The following is a 27,763-nucleotide window of genomic DNA, read 5'->3' as shown; positions in this document are numbered from 1 at the left end:
AAGCAGCAGAATACAGTAGCCGCATAGTGAATGAGATTTAACAAATGTCATCCACACGCTGCATAAAAATTCTGACCCCGAAATTGACATGCGGTGCGTAATTTTTGGACCACAGCATGTCCATTCCTGCTGCGGAAGTGGACAGAATTGCTGCATTTTTCAGAGGAGATGTCACCATCTCTTTGCATTGTGAAAAACGCAGCAAAATACGGACCATTTTCTGCCGTAAAAACGGCAGGAAATGGTGCGTTTTTGCTGCATCGGAAAGTCTGCAATTTTCAACTAAGTTGCTGCAGAAATTTTCTGCAGCAATTCTAAAATGTTATAAGGTAAGTACTAAAAGGTTTACTACTAATGAGAAAAACAACAAATATAAAGCATGAGAGATCATACATCGCAGCATTTCCTTGCACAGTGACGCTCCCAGCCGCCTGCTTCTCTTGAATAGGACTGTTTTGCAGTTTCCCGTACAGCTGGTGGTTGGGGGCATCGCTGTATAAGAAATAAGTGGAAGGCCCCGTCATTCATGTCATAAACTTTGTGTCACAGGCATCAATCTGCATTTTTTTTTTTTAAGCCGATCAGTAATAATTTATATGAAACATTTTTCAAATATGGTTCATTAAAAACTGGAAGGAGAGAATTTTATTGTATTGAGTAAACTTGCGTTTGTATTGTTAGATACAGTCTTTGTTTTTTGTCAGGTCCCGTGCTACGTCTTTGACTCGGATTACAAGAAACATGACTTGAATCCACTCATAAAGACATCAGGTGGACACTTGGTGAATGACTGGGATACTGACTTTGACTTGTACATAAATATTTGTCGAACTATTGGTATGTACTTATTTTCTTTTTCTTATTGGTACTGTTGATCTTTTTTTATTGTATACAGTATTACCTGTTCCCTGTAGCTTTAACATATATACACTCACACAAGTCCATGTCTCCAATGTGGCTCATAATCAGATTAACTTATTTTTATACACAAATGCTCCAAAAACAGCACATTTTAAATGAGAATTAATTTCATGCCTGTACCTTGTTCTCCTGAAAGATAAATGCCGTCTTTGATGTCCCCCTATTAAAATAATCATGTACGATTCAAGTTTGCATGTTTCAGAGGTCCGCGCGATGGGCATTCAAATTAATATATTATGGGGTTGGATAGACTTTTACCCCGAATGCACTACAGAAGGACTTCTAATTTTAGTAGTATGAGTTGAATTTTACATTGTCTATTAATTCTAGATGTTGTTTTTCTACATCAGGGTCAGTATCATTAAAGCTGTTGTTTGGATGGATACTCTCCATTAGTAACTGATATTTCAGTAGCGATCAGCACAAGAGAATGCTTTTAGCACAATGGGTTTGCATGCCAGAAAATCCTCTTTATAATGGAATAAAACACAGTGGAGATCTAGTACTGTTAGGTCAATCAATATGCTGAAATTGGGCTCAGTTTCATATTTCACTGCTGAAAAGGGCATTCACTGATGTAATATGGTGTGTGCCAGCTGCAAGTGCAGGCACAGTTGTACTGCAAAAATGCTATCTCTGGTTTAAGGGATAATAACATTTCCTTAATATTGTCAAATATGTGCCCAAAAAGGGTTAGATGCTTTTGCATACAGGTTATGTAGTACGTAGAATTGCCCTTACTATATTGCCAAACATTGATGCTATATAGCTGATTTCTGAACGATATTTCTAATTGTGTGTTGTCTCTGTAGTATTTCCATATAGTGCATCTTAAATAATAGCGTCCATACGGTCCAGGTTATGCCAAACTGTTAGCATGAAAAGCTTCTTTGCCTCCCTACCATATTCCCCGCAGGAGCTACAAATAACTAATGGAATTGACCGCAGTAGATTGTAATAAACCGGCAGCCCCTTAAATTAATTTTCAGCAGCCCTGCACTGGGCCTAGGCGGGAGGGTGATGTCATTATGTCGTGTGTAGCCCTGATGCCCACCTGCTGAATCTTAAAGGCTATGTACACCTTTGAAATAGTGTTGGTTTTTTGCTTTTTAATAAAAATGTCTATCAGTGTGTTTGGTGCAACTTTCTAAATACTTTTTTTTTTTAAATTATTTTTGCTTTTGGAGATACAGCTGCTTCGTATCCTGTATACAGAGTAGCTGTATCTAGCGCTGATACCTGTATCCAGGGCTGGCCTTAGGATAGATGGCGCCCTGTGCAAAATTTATCTTTCGGTGCCCCACCCATTTAAAAAAAAAAAAAATCCCCATGAAAAAAATTATAATGCCCCTTTAGTGCCCCCATACAGTATAATAATAATATTATTTAATAATATATTACAACCCCTTCAAGGACACAATATTTTGTCCTCTAATTGTGCCCACAGTATTATGCCCCCTGTAGTAACCCTACACAGTATAATGTCCACTTACAGGCCCCCACACGATATAGTGCCCCCCTATAGATTTTGCCATACAGCCTCCCTGTAGACAGTGACTTAATCCCCCACCTCCCCCTTGTAGATCGTGCCATACAGCCTTCTCCCACCTCCCCCTTGTAGACAGTGCCCCCAAACAAAAGCAAAAATTGTACTCCCCTAGGCCCCGTTCCCACTACGGAATCCTTGCGTATGCCAGCATAATCCTGTAGCCTAGTACAGAGTTTCCCAACCTTTTCGGAACTCGAGTCGGCACTGGAAAAAGAAAATTTCCTCAGGGTACCCCTACCAAAAAGTGTTTTGAGAGAGACCAAAAATGGCTAAAAACATGCACTACACTTGTAAGGCAAAAAAAAATCTGCCTCAAAATTCCTTGAGGAATTGTGAAGCAGATTTTGTATTGACAGCGTTGTTTGACCTTTTTTTTTTTTTGCGTTTTTTCTTAAGCCGTTGAAGCTAATGCAAAAGACGCAGGCAAAAAAACCACCAAACGAGCGCAGCAGGTATTTTCTGCCTCCTATTAATTTCAATTGGAGGTCAGAGGTGGAAAGCATTGAAGACCCTTGAAGACAATCAGCCCGCCACTCACAGTAAAATGACCATCAGCCCGCCACTCACAGTAAAATGCCCCATAGCCCACCACTCACAGATTCCCCCTGGTAGCGAGCGCCGCACAGCCCCCTGGTAGCGAGCGCCGCACAGCCCCCTGGTAGCGAGCGGCCGCACAGCCCACAGGCCCCTTGTAGATAGCGCCACTGTAGCTCCCTGAAGGAGCGAAATCCCCATGTGGCCGGGGATTCCGCTCCTGGAGCGCTCCGCTTGATTTCCCTGTCCATATATGGACAGTGACATCAGGGGAAACTCCTGAAGCGGAATCACCGTCCACAGCGTTGCCGACACTGTGATCGGGGATTCCACTCCAAGAGAAGCTCCTGTCATCTGTGTCCATTTATGGACAGTGATGTCATTGGCGGCTTCTGGCTTGAAATCCCTGGTCACAGCGTCTGCAACGCTGTGGACAGGGATTCCGCTTCAGGAGTTTCCCCTGATGTCACTGTCCATATATGTACAGAGAAATCAAGCGGAGCTCTTCAGGAGCGGAATTTCCGGCCACACGGGGATTCCGCTCCTTCCAGGAGCTACAGTGGGGCTAGTAGATAGCAGAACAGGGAGATACCTCCCTGCTCTGCTATAGTGTCGTCGCTACCGCTGTAGCGGCTGCTAGCGGCGGCCCTGCCCGTGGGGGGGGGGGACACGGCACGGGCGCCCTCATGCCCGGTGTCTCCACTAACAGCCGCTATTGCTGCTACAGTGGTACCAACGCCACTGAGTGAAGAAGCGCCCGGGCGGAAAGGTGACTGCTGAGTCGCCGGTCTCTGCTTCTGAAACAAGCAGGGGAAGGGAGCCAGCGCAGCGCTCACTTCCACCTGCTGGAGTGATGCACCCTGTGCAAAGGCACAGGTCGCACAACCCTAAGGCCGGCCCTGCCTGTATCCGTCAAGTCAGCGGCACTGACTGTTTCAGTGTCAGCGGGTCTTGCATGTCTGACACGCAGGATTGAGCTTTTACTGGTTGCATCTAAATTCAGAACTTAGATGTGATCCATAACAGATGGATCACACGCAGGACCCCTGTCACTGAACCAGTCTGTGCCGCTGACCTGACGGACAAAGGTCTGTGGCAGCTGTATATCAAAGTAAAAATCATTTTTGAGAAAAAGTATTTAGAAAGTTGCACCAAACACACTGATAGGTGTTTTTTTGTTTTAATAAAAAAAAATATATTTCAAAGGTGTACATAGCCTTTAGGACAACTGAGAAGAGTCAGAGGTGGTGTAGCATAGCATCGGAAAAACCAGCAGGAGAGGTGATGGGGCTGACATCTGTGTCTGCCACTGTTATGGGCTGGCATCTATGGCAAGAACAGGGAGAATCTCTGTAGTATGCTCTAGCATTTGTTGGATCTCCCTTTCATTCCTTGTAGGCAGGGGATTGCACGGTGGTTGGTAGAGCACTTGGCTCCAACTCGACAAAAAATAACTTTCATACCAGATGTCTCCTCTCCCCCTTGAACGTTCTCTTGCGTGTTTTTTCATAAACTGGTTCAACTGGGGTTTTTTTTGTCTGGCTCTATTTAATAGGTGGTGAAAGATTTGCGTTGTATAATGTTGGCTGACCTTTGTTATTTATATCCATAACAGGCATCTCTGTGGGAGAAACATTAAGCTGTCCCCCAAAGAGTGCTGCTTGCCTTATAAAGGATGGTAAGGGTTATGATGTTGGACAACCAAAAAATGCTCTTGCCTCCTATGACAAAGACAGGTATAGTTTTTAGTTATTATTTTTTTTTAACTAGTTTTGACACTTTTCCGAATGCATTAGTATATTGTATAAACTCTAATTCCCTATTATAATTTTCTTAATCTTGTAATTCTAAAAAAGTGTTGTGAGGCAGCTGGGGGAACTTCAAATTCCCTCTAGCAACTGGTTATTAATTGCGGTTTATGGCAATCTGTAGTATGCAAATTGGGCACAGACTTAAAAGGGTTGTCCCAAGATTAAAAGATAACTCCTAACCACAGGATAAATTAGAACATGCTGATCGGTAGGGTTCTGAACGCTAGGAGCCCAACCGATCACAAGAACAGGGGTCCCGATCCTCCAAATGAATGGAGCGCTCCGTCAGGTCGTTTCAAAATCTGTTCCTCAATACAATTAATATAAGTGTTAGATCGGTTTGGTTTTGACCAAATGGTCGGTCACTAATTTGAGGGAGATGTATCGACCAATTTAACATTTTATTAAAATTCTGACTGCCTCATAGGAGCTTATTGCATACAGAATTATTATTGCGTCAAATAGGAGCTGTATACATTTCTATTCATCATGCACCCCCTAGTGGTGACTCCAGGTAGTCGGAATTATGTAATTTTAAATGTGCTTCCTGTAACATTTTAGATCAGTGGGAACTGATGGTTCAAATACTCTACTGCTTTGCCCATTAGCAGCCTGTATGGTTCTCAGCTGTCCGAACGTGACCAGCAACATTGATATTCTATCACCTTTTTTTTAAGTCCCCTTTTCATGAATAATGATAACAGTTTTATTTTCTAGGCTATTTCTTCAATATGAAACGGACAGTACGCCTGACTTTTGCAATGGCCAATCTCCAACAGTTAAAATAATATTTACATGTCCATCACCTGGCACTGAGGTTAGTGGGTCTTCTTCTAAAAAATAAAGTCCATTGGTAGGCACGTAACCCATTTGGTAACCTAGTATTCGAGTACACCATTGTGCCAAATTGAGGTAGTTTCTTAAGATGGTCCAACTAGACCAAGTGTATTGAAAAGCATCAATTCGCTCATTCTTATCAGCCATTATGTCGCAAAAATGACCCAACAGACCTTTCTTAATCCGGGAAACAGGTCCAGGAATGATAGAAAGAAGAGCCACCTTTGGGAAGGTCCCACATCAGTCGCATGACCTTATTGTGGATTTCGAAAATCTTATCCCACCAACATTTAATTATTGAGCAGTCCCATCAAATATAGAACATGGACCCTACTGAGAATTCACAACGCCAAAATGTTTCAGGAATTTATAGAAAGATACGGGGTAGTAAAGTGGGGCAATGATACGGTCGTTCTAAGATCTTGTAGTACTTTCTTCTAGTGCATAATTTGCCAGTAGAATGCTCTGCAGAATAGAAAGACCTTATTCCATTCTTTAGTCGTTATCAAATACACCAATCCCTCTTGCAATCCTCTCTGAAAACACAGAAGATTGTTCCTGCCGTCTGCAGATTCTTATATCTGCTCCTGAGTACAGTGAAGCCATTCCTGCATTGAGGACTGTAACAATAGATTCTCAAACAAAAGAAGATCTCTACAAGTGTTCTGTAAAGAGCTAATAGTCCATATAGGACTGTACATGCATGTAGGCAAACCATTACAGACACCTCCCCGAGCAAGCATCACTGAAAAAGCTTGAAGTGTAGAAATGTTACAATATTTGAGCAAGACAAACCCTATCTGGAGCTGGCAAGACCAGAAATGTCTGTCCGCAGGGCAGATTCAAAATCCGAGTTTCCAAAAAAAGTCAGGGCCCAACCTGGTAAAGATGGAGGTAGTGGATATTTTTCCCACATAAACAAGAAATGTTGGGTAAGCAAAGGCAATGAACGAGTGGAAGACCGTTTGAGTCTGTCCACCCAAGGAAAGGAAGTCAATGCCACCGGAGACTAGTATTCCAGTCTGACCCACTGCTTGGCATCCCGGGAATAAAACCAGTCCACCATCTTCATACATACTGCCGCCTGATAATACCTACAGGAGTCTGGAAGGCCTGCCTCTCGCCACTACCTTTGTGTGATCAAGTGTCAGCATACGAAGACCTTGTCTACTTGTCCCCCATACAAATCGATTAATTTCCTTTAGAAAGCCTTTGAAAAAAAAAAAGGAAAGAGGAACGCATATACGAGGTGGAACATCCATTATTATGGCATTAATCCTGCCAAATCAGGTGAGGTGTTTCTTGGAATAGTCGAATAAAGTTGTATTCGTCTGTTTGAGGAGTGTAATTTAAGTCATAGGGGTCTGTGTAGGAATCTGGACCCCCAAATATACAAGTGAGTGTGTTTGACCTTGAAATATAAAGGCTTGAGAAAAAAAATCAACTTCAACAGGTTAAAATGAGAGATAAATTGGCTCTGTCTTATTATAGTTCATCTTAAAGTTGCTATCCTGGCCATATCTCTCAAATTCCATGATTACGGTAGGCAAAGAAACACCAGGATTGGTGATGTAAAGAAGCAGATCATCCGCATAAAGTGACATCTTTATACCTGGATACACAGCGCAATGCTATGTATGTCAGGATTTTTTATAGGGCCTAAAATTTTAAAAAATAAATAATAAATTTGCCCTACTCTTTAACTTAACAGTCCCTTGTTTGAAACCCAGTCTTATAATGCGTCATCTACGGTCGTATAATTTGGCACTAGAGAGACCGTGTAATGATAGTGGATTGTAAATAAGGGAAGGTCTGGGTCAGAGGAGACTCGGCGGGGGGCTTGGACGACAGGGACAGGAGGGTTTTGGTAAGGTATGAGGCCATTTCTTGTTTTTTTTTTACTTTTAGACCCATAGAGCGCTTTTTTAATTCCCTGAAAATCTTTTTTTAATCTAGCTTCCAGAATTTCTGTTTATCTAGCACCTAATTCCAGTTTTGCATGTAATTTATTAAGAGATGGTAAAATATAACTGATGGGCCAGTGACTGAATGAATACAGGGTTGTCAGGCCAGTAAATATAAGTTATGTGCACACAGAATGGTGTAAAATAAATATCCGCTGTGAGGTTAATAAGGCACGTTGACCGACTTCTTGGGTTCCGTTACCATGCAAAGGTGTCAATTACGGTGATACACACTTTCATGTTTTTGTATCTGGCTAGTACAATAAAGCTAGGGACATGATCGTTTATGATATAGCGGTTCATTAGTCCAAATTATACTGTGCTTATGCAAGCTATATTTGCTAAGTCGGCCCCTTTGGACTACAGCAGATAATTTTAATTGTTTAATGTTTTTGTACATATTTGTATGAAAAAAATATATCTTTATTACTTTACTGCAGTAGTACATATTTTGTCTTTTAACAGTATAGTTTGCTGAACTTATTCTGTATCGCTATGGAGTCAACTGCTGTGGGGAATTTTCTATGTGTACAAATTGTTTTCTATTTTTTCTGTAGGTTACCGACCCCAAATTAACTGCGAGCAGCAATTGTCACTATGAGGTGGAATGGGTTACAGAGAATGCCTGTCACACAGATTACTTGGAAAGCGACAACTGTACACTCATCAGCAAGGACAGGGGAATTTCTATTGACTTGTCTCCACTTACAGAAAAGCCAGGTGATTTTTCTTTTAATCTTTATTTTTTATGAGTTTTTGAATAAAAATTAAAAGGTTACTGTTTTACATGCAGACTCCCACCTAGCTGATTTACCATGAATGATTGCATTACCAGGCCCACAAATCCATCACACAAAGAATCCACATGATCCGTCACAAGAGAGCTCACATGATCCAAGGGGAGTTGCGCTTTTTTATGATTTGTGTGGGACTTACTCACACAGCACAGTGAGATCACGCTGTGTTGTGATAAATTCCCACACAAACTTTGTCTAAGTATTGGGAGTGTGAATAGACATCGCGTCCTGGCTGGAGGCAATGTCTATTCACTCTCAAGACACTTCAGTAAAGTTAATGTGGGTGTATGTGAGAGCACAGCATGATCTCTTTGTACATTTTGCATCGCCATATACTGAGTGTTCCAAAAGCGGATAAGATTGGGCACCATTTATCAGTGCGACACTGGCCACATCTGCGGATTATTATTTATTTACCGCATTATTATACCCTCTTATTATGCCCTGATTTACTCCGCACAGATTACATATGCCCCCACATTATAAACTGAAATACCAGCAAAACGGCAAACAGAACTATTACCAAGCAAAATCTGCGCTCCAAAAGCCAAATGCCGGCCCCTCCCTTCTGAGCCCTGCAGTGTGCCCAAACAGCAATTTATACCCACAGATCTGGCATCACCATACCCGGGAGAACCCTATTAATATTTTGAGGTATTTGTCTTCAGTTACACAATCTGGGCACAACATATTGTGCACTCAAATGGCATCTCAGTGGAAAATTAGAATTTTCACTCCGCACCACCTATTGCGCATTAACCTCTTTGTGCACCACAACTTAATAGCATGTCGTGGTGTGTGGGGGGAATGTATGGAGCGGGCTCACACGCTGAGCTCATGCCATACGTTGCGGGTGTCAGCTGTGTATTACAGCTGACACCCAGGACTGACGGACAGGAACAGAGATCGCGCTGTTACATGAGCTTGTAAAAATGACAATATACTGCAATACATTAGTATTGCAGTGTATTGTACCAGTGATCTAATGATCGCTGGTTCAAGTCCCCTAGGGGGACTACTAAAATGTGGAAAAAAAAAAAAAGTAAGTAAAGTTATTAGTGAAAAAAAATTTAAGTCCAAAAGAAAACACTTTTCACAATTTTTTCACTAAAGCAATGTAAAAAATAAGAAAATACACAAAACTGGTATTGCTGCGTCCGTAAAAGTGCGAACTATTACAATATACCATTATTTAACTCACACAGTGAACGCTGTAAATAATAAAGAATTTCAAAACGCCAAAATTGCTGTTTTTTGGTCACCTCCGCTCTGAAAAAATGTTAATAAAAAGTGCTCAAAAATTTGTACGTAACAAATGGTACCAATAAAAACTACAGTAGGTCCCGCAAGAAATGAGTCCTCACACCACATTATTGACGGAAAAATAAAAACGTTATGGCTCTTTGAATGCGGGGAGTGGAAAACGAAAATAAAAAAGCAAAAAATGGATCAGTCCAATTAATTAATTTCTAATAAAAAAGCATTTATGACTACATGTGGGGTATTGCCGTACTCTTTTATTCTTTGTGAAAATTAAAAAATGCAACATTTTATTGGGAATAATGTTGATATTCATTTTCATGGCCTAATTGTAATAAATTCTGAAAAAGACGTGTGGGGTCTAAATGCTAACTATAGATTCCTTAAGTGGTGTCGTTTCACAAATGGGGTCACTTTTGGGTTATTTTCACTGTTTTGGTCTCTCAGGGGCTTTGCAAAAGCGACATGACACCCAAAAACTATTCAAGCTAAATCTTCGCTCCAAAAGCCAAATAACGCTCCTTCACTTCTAAGCCCCACTGTGGGTTCAAAGAGAAGTTTATTATTACATATGGGGTATTTCCGTAATCGAGAGAAATTGCTTTACAAATGCTGGGGTGTTTTTTCTCCTTTACTCCTTGTAAAAATTACAAATTTCTATGTGTTTTTCAGAAGAAAATTAGATTCTCATCTTCACAGACTAATTTAAATACATTTTGCATAAAAACTGTGGGGTCAAAATGCTAACTATACCCCTATATAAATTGTCTAAAATATTTTTTTTTTTAAAAAAGAGGCCCCAATATCCTCTTGGTGCTCCTTTACTTCTGAGGCCGGTGCTTCAGTCCACTAGGGCCACATGTGGGATATTTCTAAAAACTGCACAATCTGGGCAATATATATTGAGTTGCATTTCTCATGTAAAACCTTCTGTGTTACAGAAAAAACTGTATTACAAATGAATTTTGGCAAAAAGAAATGAAATTTGTAAATTTCACCTCCAATTTGCTTTAATTCTTGAGAAACGCCTAATGGGGTTAAAATACTTTCTGAATGCTGTTTTGGATACTTTGAAGGGTGCAGTTTTCAAAACCGGGTGAGTTATGGGGTCTTTCTAATATATAAGGCCCTCAAAGCCGCTTCAGAACCGAAAATATGAGAAATTGCTGCTAAAGTTCTAAGCCTTGTAACATCCTAGAAAAATAAAAGAATGTTCAAAAAAACAATACAAATATAAAGTAGATATATTGAATAGTAACTATTTTGTGTGGTATTACAGTCTGTCTTACAAGCAGATACATTTAATTTTAGAAAAATGCCAATTTTCTCAACTTTGGTGTTTTTCTCACAGACACATTAAATTTATCGACCAAAGTTTTTTTTTTTTTCTAACAAAGTACAATATGTCACGAGAAAACAATCTCAGAATCACTTGGATAGGTAAAAGCATTCCTAAGTTATTACTACATAAGGTAATACATGTCAGATTTGAGAAAATCGACTTCGTCCTCACGGCCAAAACAGGCTCAGTCCTGAAGGGGTTAATTTTAGAATTAAGCTTATTGTAAACATTTAATTTATGTCATGCAAATATAGTTGGCACATAATTCGTCTCCCTTTTAATGCATATTAAGCCTTTATGAGGCTCACTATTTTGGCCTTAAAATTGCATTTGGTTGGACATATCTTTTTTTATTTTTTCATCACTGTGTGAGGTCTTGGTTTTTGAGGGACGAGCTATAGATTTTTAAGAATTATTTTCAGGGAAATTGCATAAACTGCAGTAATCGGCAGCCTTTCTCTCTATCAGTGCAGGATAGAGAGAAGGGACAGCCGTTTCCGTAGAAAAAGTAAAAGAAATTCATACTTACCCGGCCGTTGCCTTGGTGACGCGTCCCTCTCGACATCCAGTCCGACCTCCCTGGATGACGTGGCAGTCCATGTGACCGCTGCTGCCTGTGATTGGCTGCAGCGGTCACATTGGCTGAAACGTCACCCCGAGAGGCCGGACTGGAGGAAGAAGCAGGGAGTTCTGGTTTCAACTGTGTTTTTCTATTGAAAATTTTTCAAAATATACATATCGCTTAGAGCAGCATGGAGGGCCATGCAATTCACATGGTAAGACAGTAACTTTCAATAGACAAACAAGACATCTGGGCAAAAGACACAGGGGGTTAAGGGGGTGGGGGGGGGGGTAGTCGGAGCTCCACCTAGAACCTAATCTAGACATCCCTGTATCCAATACTTGTCCCACGGGTCCCACACCACTTTGAACCTGTCCAGTTCATTGTCAATAGAGGCCGTCATATGTTCCATTGTACGTATTTCCCTAATTCTAGTTACTAAGTCGATGTGAGAGGGAGGGGTTGTCTGTCTCCATTTCCAAGCTATCAACGTCTTAGCGGCAGTGAGAAAGTGTCGAAAGAGTCGAGCTGGTGATTTCCCAAAAGACCTAGGGGGAACATTCAGGAGGTAATGAAGAGGATCTAAGGGAATATCCTGCTGCAACACCGCCAATGCCAAGTTCTTAACTTCCAACCAATACTGTTGTACCAGTGAGCAGCTCCAGAAAATATGGAACAGATCTCCTCTCTGACTTCTACAACGCCAGCAATCCGACGAAATACCCGGATTGAAGCTATGCAGAAAGGCAGGGGTGTGGTACCAAAACATAAGGATTTTATATTGGTTTTCCTTATATGCAGTGCAGATGGAGGTTTTAGCTGCTTGCGACCAAATAATCTGCCATAATGAGAGAGGGATGGATTTATTCAGTAGGGCCTCCCACTTCAACATGTATCTATGCCCAGGCGGAGGGGAACCCTCCGGGGATAGCAATATTGCATAAATGGCTGAGATAAGCCCCCTAGTAGTGGTAGCATACCGACATAACCTTTCGAAGCTTGTAGGTGCAGTGACCCACGTGGATCTGAGAGTTTGCTGCATGTAATGTCTGACCTGAAGATAGTGAAAGAATGCAGAGGAGGGAATATTATGATGTTTTTGAAAGTATGAAAACGGGTGAAGCTCTTGCGTGTGGGGATCAACCATATCAGCCAGGTGAAATACCTCAATTCCTGTCCACAATCGGACTATTCGGGAGGTAGTGCCCCCCAGAATAGTGGGAGTGTAGAGTATCGAAGTCAGGGGTGGGCAACCCGACGCCAAATGAAAGCGGTTTTTACAGGTTTCCCACACCTCCCTTTGAAATCTCATGGGACCCAATAAAGATGCAGTCGGCATTACCAATGGGTCGCCCCATAACAGGGAGTTTGGGTGAACCGGGGCCATCCATAGCTTCTCTATTTCGGTCCATTTATTGTACGCCCTTAAAGACACCCAGCTGGGTATGCGACGGAGGTGTGCCGCCCAGTAGTACTTCACCACATCAGGGACCGATAGCCCACCCGCAGATCGACCCGATAATAAAACTGATTTCGGAATTCGATGTCTGCCGGAGTGCCATATGAACCTGAGGATAGAAGACTGCATGGCCCGCAATTCCTTCATAGGTACTGCTACCGGCAAAGTCTCAAAGTAGTACAGTAATTTAGGGAGCAAGGTCATTTTGACCGCTGCTATGCGCCCAAAAAATTACATGGGAAGAGGATCCCACCTGGCCATTAGCTGACGTAGTTCTACAAACAAAGAGGGGAAATTAGCCTTGTAAACCGACGTATAGGAGGGAGTGAGTTGAACTCCTAAGTAGGTCAAGGAGGTTTCCTTCCAGTTGTAGGTGTAGTTGTGTTTGAGTAGCTGGAGCTCCTGGTGTGGGACATTAAGAGGGAGCGCTTCGGTTTTAGATGTATTAGTTTTATACCCTGACAGCCTCCCATACCTACTGAGGACTGTAGTAAGGTTAGGAAGGGAGGTATGAGGTTTAGTGATAGTCAAGAGGACGTCATCTGCAAACAGGGAAACCTTAAACTCTTTATCTTGTATCTGGACCCCCGCTATATCACTGGATTTCCGTATTTGAGCTGCTAAGGGTTCGATGCATAGCACAAATAAAAGTGGGGATAGGGGACACCCCTGATGTGTACCATTCCAGATTTGAAACGGAGGGGAGGTGGAGTGTGGGAGTTTAATTGTCGGTTTGGAGTAGAGACCACGCAGCGCTGTCAAATAAGGGCCCGAAATCCCAAATGAATTTAGAGTTTCGAACATAAATGGCCATCCCAAGCGGTCAAATGCCTTCTCTGCATCTAGGCTAAGAAGGATCGCCGATTGCTTTTGGAGGGCATCAATGAGATCAAGGGTCCTTCGTGTGTTGTCTCCTCCTTGCCTAAGAGGCACAAAGCCCACTTGGTCTTTGTGAATCGAAGAAGGGAGCCAAACATTGAGTCTATTAGCTAAAAGACGGGTGAAAATTTTTAGATCCGAATTCAGAAGGGCTATGGGTCTGTAATTGGAGCACTCTGCGTGGTCTTTACCCGGTTTAGGGATCAGCGTGATGTGAGAATGCAGGAATGTTTGAGGGATGGGAGAACCCTGTAGGAATTCATTAAATAACGAAGCCATCCGTGGAACCAAGATCTCCGCAAAGGTCTTATAATACCCATATGTAAAGCCATCTGGTCCAGGGGCCTTACCACTAGGGAGGTCCTTCAATATATCAAACAATTCCTCCGCAGAGATCGGGGCATTCAGGGATGAAAGCTCCTCATCTTTCAGTCTAGGGAGAGCACAGGAAGAGAGATAGGCTTGCAGCGTTTCCCTCCGGCGAGCCGGATCAGGTGGTAAGGTATTCGGCAGGTGGTATAAGGATTTATAATAATCATGATAAAGTGTGGCTATCGTGTCTGGGTGATGGAGTATGCCCGCCTTATCCCGAACCGCCTGTGGGGTACGAACAGTCGCCTGATCCCGCAATAGTCTGGCCAGAAGCGAGTGCGCCTTATTACCTTTGTCGTAATATTTCCTTTTCGTGTATAGTAATGACTTTTCTACCCCCTTCATAGCTAAGTCCTTGAGTTGTGCTCTAGCCTCTATCAATTTCCGTAGCGTCGGGACCGCCGGTTTAATCCCCATTTCTCTCTCCAACTTAGCAATTGTCCGATGGAGAGCCAACCGCTTGGCCCTAGAGTCTCTTTTCAATCTAGATCCCATTACTATGCATTGCCCTCTCATCACCGCCTTATGCGCCTCCCAAAGAGTGGATACAGAAGGAACCGATCCCTCATTAAGTGCATAAAATTCCCGCATATGTCCAGCCAGGCTGTCCCTAAGAGCAGGGGACTTAATCAAAGTTTCGTTTAAGCGCCAATGACCTACTCTCGTATTTGGTTTCCCTATTTGCAGGGACACAGAAACTGGTGCATGATCTGACCAAGAGATGGGGTCTATATTCGCCCCCTGGAGCGCACGGAGGGCAGGGACATTACCAAAGAAGTAATCTAAGCGCATGTGAGTGCTGTGCGTATGGGAGAAGAAGGTATAGGACCTATCACCTGGGTGATCCACTCGCCACAAATCATAGAGCTGGTGCTCTCTAATTAGTTGTCTAAAACGTGTAGAAAGTCCTGTAAGGGTGGGCGTCGGAGTAGCGTGTGTAAGAGAGACCCTGTCCATGGACGTGGAGAACGGGACATTAAAATCTCCTCCCACCAGCCATGCCCCCCTAGGAAGCTTCTGGAGTTTAGAGAGGAGTCTACGTAGGAATGGAATCTGTGCGGTATTAGGGGAGTAAATGTTACATAAAACAATGGGCTGTCCAAACAAAGTCCCCTCTATTATAACATATCTGCCTTTCGGGTCTAGATGTGAGGTGTGAACTTGTATGGGGCTGGAAGCTGCTATCAAAATGGCCACCCCCTCCCTTTTGCGACCTGTCGAGGCAGAGTACACAGCAGGATACGCCCCTCGGGCAAATTGGAAAGTTCCGGATGAATCTAAGTGTGTTTCCTGCAGAAAAGCGACTTCTGCTCCAAGCGATTTCAACTCCCTGAGAAGCAAGCGTCTCTTCACATTGGAGTTGAGACCCTTGACATGAAGTGTGACAAATTTAACCATGGTCAAAGATGTATGAAAGAGCAAAGAAGGATGTGGAAAGTGCGGATGTATACAGCTCACAGTTATGTCGGGGCCAGTCCCATGTCGGTTTCAAAGCAAGCAGTGTTCTATGGCGTCCTTCTACCTTGGAAGTTCTTGGAGGATTCACTGTCGTCTCAGGTGTTATTTCGGATGAAAGTAGGAGGGAAGGGAGAGACACTGGGGTAAAGACGTACCAGGGAGACAATACACATATCTGCAGTGAGAACAAAGAGAAATGCATGAGATCAATGAATTTCAAACAAACTCAGAAAGTACTACCAGGGAGAATACTATACCCTGGGGCGGGTGATATTAAAGCAAAAGAAAACTGGTAATACAATATTACCCTTTGCAACTCTCTCTAAAAACAGAGGGAGAACTGCAAAACAAATTACCCCTATCCAAAAAAGGAGGTCGGGTCTCAACAGTTGAGGAACCTAGTACAAAAGTACGTATAAATACATACAGGCCGAAAAAACAAAAAGGGGGTGAAAGAGCCAAGTGTATCCCGGCCAATCGCGCCCTGCCACAATTTACGTTAACGAATTAAAGAGAAGCAACATAAAATCAGAAATATAATCCGAAGTGCATTTTTAGCCTAGAATAGTGCAACTGGCGAAGGGAGCAGCTGGTATGGGTGACCAGGCTCCTTCACATATATTACGGAGGTGCCATGTATCAGTGCAGCGTCCATCAATTCAAATCAGGTCTCGGTGAACTTCGGTTAGACTGTCGTCTTGGAGAGGTCCTCCGCTTATTTCGGACCGACTGCCAGACTGGAGGTGGAGACGAACGCGGCAAAGGAGTCTCCCAATTCTGCATCTTGGGCGTTGGTATACCAAGGGAGTCACAGAAATGAGGCAAATCCCCTGGGTACCTCAGGGTTGCAGAAACACCATCTCTTCGGGCTGTGAGGGAGAACGTAAACCCCCATCGATAAATAATATTGTGGTCCCGCAGGGCTGCGAGTAGCGGACGTAGCAGACGTCTTTTCTGTAACATAATCCAGGAGAGATCCGGGAATAACTGAATCGGCACACCGGCATACTCCAGATCTTTACGCTGACGGGCTTTAAGCATAATGTCCTCCTTAGTGCGGAAGTCCTGGACACAGCAGATGATATCTCTGGGCCGAGATGTAATGGATTTTGGTTTCAGTGCTCTATGTGCTCTGTCAAGCGGTATCCGATTAGACGGGGGTGCACCCAAAAGGTCGTTAAAGATAGTCTCTAACACGATGGGAAGGTCTTCAGACCCCGAGGGCTCCGGTATACCCCTTATCCTTATATTATGACGGCGACCTCTGTTATCCAAATCCTTCAGGTGCAGTTGCATATCTCTAATGGACGCCAGCTGGGAGGACACTGAAGACTGTATCACAGAGACATGGCGCCTAGTGGCGTCGTGGTCATCTTCTAGGGCCTCCACCCTCGTAGCAATCTGCTGTATATGCTGTGACACCCCTGCCAATTCTGAGCGAAAAGCTGCCTTCACTTCTTGTATCATACTCTTAAAGTCCTCTTTAGTGGGCAACTGTGAGAAACATTCCCTCCACATAGGGGGCACATCTGAGGGTAGTGAGGCAGAATCCTCCAGGTCAGAATCTGAGGCATATACAGGGGCCTGGGCATAGGGGGTCAAAGATGGTGTATCTCCCAGATCATCTCCCCTCCCCGGCTGCTGGATCGTGGGCCGTTGAGGTTTAGGTGCAGGCCAAACCTGCAGGGCCATTTGTGCTGAGGGCTGTGACATTGGTGGTTCAAGCAGGTGTACTGGGGCCTCTGACTGAGCTGATGCTCCTCGTGGCCTGGCCTCCATTGCTCCTGGGATAGGGGATCCCCCTCCCTGCTGTTCACAGGACGAGGTGGAGGGCAGCATAGGGGGGCTGGGAGGGTGAACTTTAGCCATCCGGCTATTCAGCTTACCCTGTACGTGGGGCGCTGTCTCCACTCCTTGCTCGGACATCTCCCCTTCCTTCCGACACGAGGCTGTCCAAGATGGCCGCGGCTGAGGGAGCGGCGTTGCTTGCCGCCGAAGAAAGGAGCCGTCTAACGTTGGTGGAGCGGTGGCGACCTGGTGCTGTGCTGCAGGGGTGAGTCTAGACCCTTGGGGTCTTTTTTTCCCCATAAGAGGCCCCTTTCCCCGCTGTAGGCTGCTGGATATGTGTGGCAGGGCGCGGAGCTCTCAAATTATGCGTCCGGCGCCATCGACTGCTGGCCACACCCCCGAAGCAGGGAGTTCTGGGTAAGTATGAACGTCTTTTTTTTTTTTTTTTTTTTTTTTCTTTTTTTTACAGGTTGATCTATATTGTGATCGGTAGTTTCTGTCCAGGGTGCTGAAAGAGTTACTGCTGATCGTTTAACTCTTTAAGCACCCTGGACAGTGACTATTTACGGACGTCGCCTAGCAACGCTCCCGTAATTACGGGTGCACACACGTAGTCACCCGTAATTACGGGAGCCCCATAGACTTCTATGGGCCTGCCCGTGCCGTAATTACGGCCTGAAATAGGACATGTTCTATATTTTTCAACGGCACGGGCACATTCCCGTAAGCATGCGGGGAGGTACCCGTGGCCAATAGAAGTCCATGGGCCCGTAAAAACGTGCCGTAATTACGGGCGTTTTTACGTTCGTGTGCATGGGGCCTAACTTGTACATTTTATTGGAGTGTTTTGAACTTGCAAGTCAAGCAGCAAGAAGAAAGGAAACAATGAGACATGGACAAGTGAGCTAAAGTGAAGAGGGGGGGACAGAGCACATCAAGGGAGCTGAAGAGGGGGAGGATAGGTTACAGTTATAATATTAAAATACTGTTTTTACTGCAATTTCTTTATCAGCAATATTATTATTATTATGATGATTATTCTTATTTTATTTTGTTTTTATTTTTATTTTTTTAAATGACCATGAAATATATTCTTATTTTTACAAAAAAAGTGGTAATGAGAGTTTAGTCTGAACTTTTTACTATGCATGGAGAAGTTTCTGCTGATTCGTGCCCAAGCACCTTTCGGGTTAATCAGTGTGGGTTCATTTTTGTTTCAATATGTTTTAGCTATTTATTTATTTTAAATTTCATGGGGACGGCTGTATTGGAGACACACCGACTGCAATGAATGGCAATCAATTGATGGAAATGTTACATTCTATTACTGGTTTCACGAAGTAATGGAGCACATCCACCTGTCCAAGCGACCATAGAGTGACCGTGTATGCTGCCTTATCTAGGCCTCCAGCAATACGACAGCGCTCCTTTTAGAGGCTCTGTCACCAGATTATCAAATCCCTCTCTCCTATTGCATGTGATCGGCGATGCAATGTAGATAACAGTAACGTGTTTTTGTTTTTTTTTTTTCTTTTTTAAAACGATCATTTTTGGCTAAGTTATGAGAAATTTTATATTTATGCAAATGAGCCTTTCTAATTGACAACTGTGTTTGTAACATCTGGGCGTGTTTTATTGTTTTACTAGCTGGGCGTTGTGAATAGAAGTGTTTGTCAGCATCATATGTCAGAATCTTACACTTCTATTCACATCGCCCAGCTTGTAAAACAAGTAAACACAATACACGCCCAGTTGGAAATAATAGAAAACACGCCCAGTTGTCCATTAGAAAGGCTCATTTGCATAAATATAAAATTGCTCATAACTTGGCCAAAAATGATAGTTTAAAAAAAAAAACAACGTTACTGTTATCTACATTGCAGCGCCGATCACATGCAATAGGAGATAGGGATTTGATAATCTGGTGACAGAGCCTCTTTAAATCCCCTGCTCTCAGCTGACCATGTCCCAATCTACACTACAAAGCTGACAGTTGAGCTGCAGCCAGCCAGTGTGAAAACGGGAATTTTATTTTGTTTATTATATATGTGGACAGTCACATAAAAAAAAAAAAAAAAGAAGAGAAGTGGTGTCATGTTTTAATCACACATTTTCTATAACAACCTTTAGAATGCGTCACTCAAAAAGGTGACATTTTGGTGTGGACATTCTAGCCTGGTTCCTGAAAGGGGTCAAAATGATCCTCCATATTCAGACACTGACTTACATTATCCACAATTCCCTCATGTAATCTTATCATAATACTTGTAAGCAGAAGTGATCTGTTATTTAGGCTGGGTTTACACGCTCTGATTCTATGAGCTCAAATTATAAAGATTACTTTTCAAATATCATTTGTTTTTGTTTTTTATTTGGATGTGAACCATTAGTTTATAACAATTATGGAAGTTCGATAATTGGAGGCCAGTCAATGTTATGCTGACAAACTAAAATGTTGACCCGCAGTGATGGGGCTTGCTTATTTTTGCTTCCTGGTCATAAAGGGCTTCTACCTGCACATAAAACCAGCTAATTTCCCAGGGTTATGACCTGTTCATGTATAGTACACATGTAATTACATTGGCTAGAACAACGGTTCCGCATCATTTTTCTAAAATATGAATATAGAATATAACTCTGGAAGAACAATTTGTATGGGCGCAAATCAGATGATTTACTAAAAAAAATTGTGTTCAACGGATTGGATTATTAGCTGTCAGTATGCATGTAAATTTGTCTTATTTCATGTTGCCACTTGTCATTATTTCTTTTGTATTTTGATATTCACAGCATGTTATTACAAATTTCAAAAAGGCAAGGAAAAAAGACAGGTACTGCTCCGGCTCTTGGTGCACTAGAAGTCCCAGCACCATACACAGAGCACAATCATTAAACAGCTTCACATAAATTCACAATGGGTGTTGCTCAGTGGTGTGTAGGATAAGCTCTAGCAGTACAATATAAGCAGAGAAATTCCATGGCACTCACCATTCAGTAAATTCTTCTTTATTGAGGCAAATGGAGGGCAGCATGGATGTGGAGCACAAGCCTACGGCCATTTTGCATGTATTCACTCTTTGTCAAGTCCTCGGCGTTGCGACAGACCACACCCCTTTATGTACCAACAGGGGAACTCTAATCATATAACAGACATTGTTGAAAACATATAAAACACTTAAGTAGTTACATTTGGTCCGCACCAGCACAATGTAGTTGCAATACCTTATATCGTTGCAAGATTTGGCACTAGAACTTTAAGTGAGAAAGGAGAACTTAAAGCATTGCGGTCATTAAGAGCCAGCAATTCCAGAGCTTCTGCCCATAGAATCAATTCCGCTACTTCTTGTGACAATGCATTGTTTTTTACCTCCTGAGATACACTATTTCATGCATTTGAAACATTGCTTTAGGATTACCACTATGATGAATTAAAATGTTCAATAAGACGTGGAGGACCCTCCCCTGTAATTACTGATCGCATGTGTTGCTCAAATCTCTTGAACATCGGGCAGATAGACTTCCCGATGTAGAATAGACCATGGGAACACAAAATGACGTATTCAACTAATTTGGTTCTTACAGACTGCAGCATGACACGCTATTGTAAGCTGAGAGTGATGCATTGACAGTGAGGGATAACCCTCCTTTGAAATATGACGGTAGGCGCCTCCAACTCTTGCCCGATTACTGCAAAGATCTTCCCTTAAACCCCTGACAGACCATCTGAGAGAAGGGCATTTCCCTTATTAGTTTGTGTATGTTGACCAAACATTCGTACTATTAGCTGCTTGAATTGCTCCTGAAGATTGGCCTTATATGACATTTAACTCCCCAATGGTCCATGTTGAATTAAGTTTACTTGATCTACATCCAGCTTGACTACTCTGCCCCTTCCACTGTCGATGCACTTCTCCTTCCTCCTAAGTCCACAACTGGACACCAAAATGTCGTCTTACTTCATCCTTGGACTGCTTCAACTGTTATTCCCACCTCAATTTGTCATTCGGTTTTAACCAGATTTTGGATTTCTGTACATTAACTGTATGCCATTGATCCTTGTCACCACAGTAGGGAACCGAATGAGACCACCTGCTCCCATACTGGTGTGTTGTACTTTCCACCTCTTAGAGCAGTAAGTCACGAGTAGTATCTTCCCCTCCTTTGTTCTTTCTGCCACTGGTTGCCTGCCCTCCTTTTACCTGACTATAAATTGAGTGATTGCCTTTGCCACACACCATGTGTTTCTAATTTTGTCATATGTACCCATTGACTGGCTTTTAAAGGTAACTTAACTTTCCAAAAATAATGTTCACAGTTGGAATTTCTTTCCTTGTGTTTTAGGTAGTCCTTACCACGCACAAGATTCAAAGGGTGAATATACTTACTACCTCAATGTGTGTGGTAAGGTAACAGGTGGTGAATGCTCCGGTGACACAGTCTCTTCTTGTCAATGGATAAAGTCAAATACACAGTCTAAGTCTGCAGGTTCCTATCAAAATCAAACCCTCAGGTATGTTAAATGTGCATGTTGCCTATTACTAAGCTCCACTACTTTTTGTTTTCTCTCACTCTTCTATTAACATGATAAATTTTGGGTAAAGTTTGATGCCTTAAAAAGATTTAAATAGACTGGAGGGCTGGCCATACCAAACAGTGGCGATATTGTTTAGCCACACCGCTACAAGATTTAAGAGTATGGGCAGAAGAGGAATTCACATCCACTTCTGGTGGAATTATTCAATTCTGGATACGGGAATATCGGTCCTGGAGGAAGGTTCCTTTAGACAGATGCCAAACTTTTTCAACTTTATTAGTCAATTAGTAAAATGTTGCAAAAAGTTTTGACATCTGACCGGTATAAAGGGTTATATAGAGCACACTCCAATCTGGCCAAACTTTCTCTGTCCTGATCTAAACAAGTTGGCTAGATTTGAGGCATGCCTTAGCTTTTTATAAATGAAAATTTGAAATCATTTGCACAACTCCAACAAGACTATGGTTTTGCCTCAGAAAGGCTTCTATCAGTATTTAAAGATCAGACACGCAGTCAACTACCAAAGTCAGTCAGGGGATCCTCCTGGACCGGAATGTGATGTCCGGGGCAACACCAGAGCCGGAGTCCCAGAGCAGTGCACTAGTATAAGCTCTGCTCCAGAACTCTGGGGAAGCCCCTGATATCACTGCCCATATATTGACCGTGATGTCAGGGGCAACCCCAGTGCCAGAGTCCCAGGCAGAGTGCTACTATCCTGAGACTCCAGCTCTGCTCCTGACATCACTGTCCATATATGGACAGTGATGTCAGGGGCTTCCCCAGAGCCGGAGTCCCGGAGCAGAGCCGCTTCTAGCACTCGGGTGCTCCTTCGGCCTGCTTTCTCCTCACCAGAGGGAGCTACAGTGCCCCGCAGGTAACAGCCTCAGGGGCCAAATGCGGCCCCTCGGGCTGCGTGTTTGAGACCCCTGGTCTAAGGCATTTTGATTCTGCTAAGAGGGTGCTTCTTTGGTTTTAAAGTTCTGTTTTTTTTTTTTCCCCATGTGTACACCTAATGTTTAGTGGAATGCTTTCTTATTCAACTTTTTCCCTATAGATACTCGGATGGTGACATAACCTTGACATACCCCGGGGGAGAAACTTGCAGCTCTGGTTTCCAGCGTATGACTGTTATAAATTTTATATGTAACGAGACTGCAGGTAAGAGGAACTGCTGCAGACTTTTTTTTTTATATTTGTAAAATATCAATAAAACTATCAAGTAATCTCATAATAATTAGATTAAAAAAGATCTGAGAAATGTCAAACTAAAAGTTGGTACATCATAAGTTTTTATATGTTCTTTATAATAGACTGTTTCTCAATCATTGTGACTCATACAGGTGTGTATAGGATACATTTAAGTTTTAGGGGGTGGTTTTGGTCCTCACAAGTCTAAGCTGTATGCGATTACAGTTGATGGTCCAGAAGTCTAGTAGCTTGAGTCAAATCACTATGTTCTCTTATTACATAAAATTTAGTCCAGTTAAATACACTTGACAGTTTTAGCAGGTGCAATGAGCGGTGATCAACGGGACAGCTCGTTGATCGGCGCTCGTTTTGCTTCTGTCACAAGGAGCTATATATGGGGACCAGCACTCGATACTCTAATCAGTCGACCCCATATTTTATCATGTCTGCAGCACGTCTCCCTGTTTACAGAGGGAGATGTGCTGCCGACAACAATAATATTTAAGTTTTTTAAAACTATGCGATGAGCAGATGAATGGGCAACGAGCGTTCTATGAACGCTTGTCTGCCCGATAATTGCCCAGTGTAAAATCCACAATTCAGACATTTGTAAAAGTACTAACAGATTAATACAATTCTATCATGGTAGGTAAAGGCGTATCTGATTCTTAGCTGTATAGACTGCCCAGTATATATTGTAATTCATCAAGCCCACTTAATAAAAGCCGTATGTTGTTGATCTCTTGACAAAACTATGTGTTTTATCTGCCACCTTAAGGGGAAACTATAGCGTTAAATATGCTGTCTGATCTCCGCAAAGCCTGTTATAGAGCAGCAGGAGCTTAGGAGATTGATCTAAAGTTTTGTGGGAAAAGATTCAGTAGAACTTGTAATTTATTTGTTTAAATCCCTGCACACGGCCGTGCCTGTAATCACGGTTGGTGATTACGTGCAGGGCTGGCCGTGGACAGTCGCCCGTATTTCCAGGCCGTGCTCCCATTTATAAAGTATGCAAGCATGGTCCGTAAAATAAAAAAATAGGACGTCCTATTTTTTTGCGGGTCATTTCTACAGTCCCAGACGCCTTTCCGGAAATATACGGGAAGGTGTCCGTGGGCAATAGAAATTAATGGGTCCATATTTTGATCCACGATTACAGTCTGTAATTGCGGATCAAAATTGCGGCCATGTGCATCAGGCCTAACACTGGGGTTAAAGGGAATGTGTCGCTAGAATTTTTTTTTTTTCAGTTAGTTAGTATATAAGTGATTACACATTGTTTGAAGTCAGGAAATATTATAAATTAGATTCTAATTTATAACATTTCCATGTGCTGGTCACTAGAGGGAGCAATTCCCAAAATTGCAGCATTGGCAATGTGGTAAAGCAACCTCATTGCTTTATGCTGCAAATTTGGTGTAGACACACTCGCTCTAGTGTCCTCACACAATCCCCCCTCCCTTATCCTGGCTAGTGCCAGGAGAAAGGAGGGGGTTGAATGTTCAAACCTCCTACACTGTGTGCCGCCATTTTCTGTGCGAATGCACAGTGTAGGAGGATTAGATACAGTGCTAATCAGACAGTATAACACAAACCTACACGAACGTAAAACACATCACACACACAAACATAACTTACCTGCTCCTGCCGCCTCCGCTACTATTCCTTGCGTCTTCACTGCCTTGAACATATGGCCAGAAGCCGCGACCCGAAGTCGTCATCTTACTGTCCGGCTGCGGCTTCCGGTCCACATGAAAATGGTGCCGGATTTCGCTCTGCCGAAGACCTTCCTTTTGGTCTGTGTGGGAGCAGCGCAGGCGCCGTTCCCACACAGACGACGTATGCTATAGTGAATGGAATGGCTCCCGTTCGCATTCTCTATGGGGATGTATGTGACGTATTCCATCTCTGTATGTGTCGTTAATCGACACATACAGAGATGAAAAAAAATGGCAGCCCCCATAGAAAAGTAAAACTAAGAATAAAGTAAAAAGTACAACACACAAACACAAATAAAACATTTTTATTTTAATATCAAACTAAAAGCAATATTATATAAAAATAAAATTTGTGACAGCTTCCCTTTAAGAGTCTAGTGGGCGGTGCCACTTAGTGATTGACAGTTATTTCTGTTTGCACACTCTTACAGAAAAGGCTGTCAATTACTGAGCAGGACACCTACTAGACTCTTAACCCCATGTTAGCAGGGATTTAAATCCATAAATTACAATCTTTTCCCACAATCTGCACAGCTTCTTCTGCTCTATAACATTGTGCCTGCAGATCAGACCGCATGTTCAACTTTCTTTAGTGGCCTATTAACCCAAGATTACAGATCACTTCCATGTCTATAATATATATGCAGCAAGGGTCAAACTCAAGACTTTTTCCCATGACTCATTTCATAACTAAAAGACTGTATGTTTGTGAAAAAAAACCAAAACAAAATCCTGCTTATAACCATCTAAATAGATTTTATTTTTTTATTCAAGTGAATGCTGGAAAAGGAGTGCCTGAATTTCAGAGTGAAGCGGACTGTACCTATTTCTTTACTTGGTACACCAAGTATGCCTGTCTGAAAAAGAAGGAGGAAATGTGCTATGTGGAATCAAAGAAGAAACAATACAACTTGTTTAATTTGATGCGCACTGCGGGTGAGATGATCATAAGGCTGTCTAGTCCGTCAGTGGACTGCAGACACAAACTGCTTTATCACAAATGTCTAATGACCGGGTAACCAAGGGATATTTAAATTAAAATGGCTGTCCTATAACAATCCCTTTTGTTTACTTTTATAACTGGTCATTTAGATAGAACATAAGTCAATTTGTGTCCCTCCTGGGGGTCCCTCCTCTGGGATCCCCAGCGTTGCTGAGAATGGGGGGTTACCAGAGGACTTGGCTGAGAGCCGGCTAAGAATCCTCCATTCTTCCACATAGTAATGAATAGGACTGTAGGTAACAGCCCAATGTACGCACTGTTTCTGTAGCGCTGGTTCCCTGTGAATGGAATCTGTCATTTTATGCACAACGTATTGGTAAATAAAACAAATTATAACTTCTAATAGTGCAGGTAGATGAATGTCTAGGTAATAGTTAGTGAATTTATTAATACATATTGCATAAACACGAACTCCGGGATATTATCTTTTTTTCGTGGAATCACTCCTTTGAAATGTGGAAGTGTTCAGGCAAACAGGAAAGCGTTTATCATTTCAGCCTGACCGTAGACACAAGCTTTATTTTACTGTAGGCTGTATTCTGCTGAGGGACCAGAAGGACAAGACGTTGATTTTCCCTTAGGACTTATGACCAGATCTTTCCAATGTATACGTACATATAGAAATTACACAGTCATTTTAATTTTCTTTTAGAATCCAGCAATGCTCAAAACTGGGAGGCCGTAAACTTGAATCCATCAGATAAGAGTCGCTTCTATATAAATGTCTGCCATGATGTCCTGCAGACAGGAGAGGCCAATGTCTGTGATGACGATGCAGCCGTTTGTGCAGTGGGTAAGGATACATTTACAGTATACCGTTAGCATTTGCCACTGTGTTGGAGTTTTATATTTATTATTGATTTATATTCTTATGCTCCTTTTTTATTTTTTTTGCAGGTCCTGATGGCAAGAAAAACTTAGGAAAGTTTATGACTCAACCAAAGTTTGTTAATGGACACATTGTTCTTGAATACACTGATGGGTCACCATGTGCAGGAAGTCAACAAATTCACACCAATATCATACTCATGTGCAGCCCAGGTACATACTTATTAGCTATTTTTATAGTGTTTTATCTTTTAGAAGAGCAGTTGTTACTTTATGGTTTAATATATATATACCTTTGTAACATACCATCTAGTTGCAGATAGCAGAAGCTTAGTCGCTGGTCTGGGAACATCTTTATCTGTAGTTAAACCATGTCATAAAATACTGGCCCCTCAGACAGTATAGCCCGCTTATGTTTAAAGTCCTAGCACCAGACACCAATGTCTAAGGGGAGACTATAACTTGAGTAACAATGGCTGTAAGTCCTTGGTCATGCCTCCAAAACCAGCAATTTTGTCTCCTTTTTTTTTTTTTTTAAGTGAAAGCTTAATTGTACAATATATGTGTTTCAGGTAGACTATATAGCAAGGGAATGAGGTTTTTTTTTTTTTTTTTTAATGTAACAGCACTGCCCTCATTCGCCTCTCTATAATAGCATTATCATAGCTTTAGCAAGTAGCAAGGGCTGTGTTCTCCTGTGTCACATTAACGTGCTAACAGTAGCGTATGAGGGTAGATATAGACACTGCACCTTTATCAGAAAAGGGTAGGATGATCATGTTTATCACCGTTTTTCCGCCATGTTGGAAATTTATAGGTATAATTGTCACGGAGCCCATGGGATATTCTGTCATGGGGCCAGCCGAGGGCAGTGTGGACCCACCTTGTCACCAAGGACTTTGGTGTGGGGCAAAACTGGAGAGAGGTGTCTAAGGGAACCTCTGGTCTTCATCCTTTAA

General features: G+C 42.4%; 1 protein-coding gene across 1 annotated transcript in view; it reads left to right on the top strand.

Annotated features, from left to right (window-relative positions):
* IGF2R (insulin like growth factor 2 receptor) overlaps positions 1 to 27,763 on the top strand; it is a 167,650-nt gene that overhangs the window by 55,865 nt on the left and 84,022 nt on the right. Inside the window, exons 5-13 of the mRNA XM_075862887.1 lie at positions 705 to 837; positions 4,620 to 4,740; positions 5,533 to 5,632; positions 8,174 to 8,336; positions 21,875 to 22,043; positions 23,122 to 23,225; positions 25,748 to 25,909; positions 26,629 to 26,769; positions 26,874 to 27,017. Of these exons, the coding sequence (XP_075719002.1) occupies positions 705 to 837; positions 4,620 to 4,740; positions 5,533 to 5,632; positions 8,174 to 8,336; positions 21,875 to 22,043; positions 23,122 to 23,225; positions 25,748 to 25,909; positions 26,629 to 26,769; positions 26,874 to 27,017 (1,237 nt within the window). The remainder of the gene's footprint in view (positions 1 to 704; positions 838 to 4,619; positions 4,741 to 5,532; positions 5,633 to 8,173; positions 8,337 to 21,874; positions 22,044 to 23,121; positions 23,226 to 25,747; positions 25,910 to 26,628; positions 26,770 to 26,873; positions 27,018 to 27,763) is intronic.

The sequence above is a fragment of the Rhinoderma darwinii genome, chromosome 4 (assembly GCF_050947455.1).
Source record: "Rhinoderma darwinii isolate aRhiDar2 chromosome 4, aRhiDar2.hap1, whole genome shotgun sequence".
In the NCBI taxonomy this organism is placed as follows: Eukaryota; Metazoa; Chordata; class Amphibia; order Anura; family Rhinodermatidae; genus Rhinoderma; species Rhinoderma darwinii.
The sequence above is the reverse complement of the archived record's forward strand: the minus strand, read 5'-3'. Positions and strand labels throughout refer to the sequence as shown.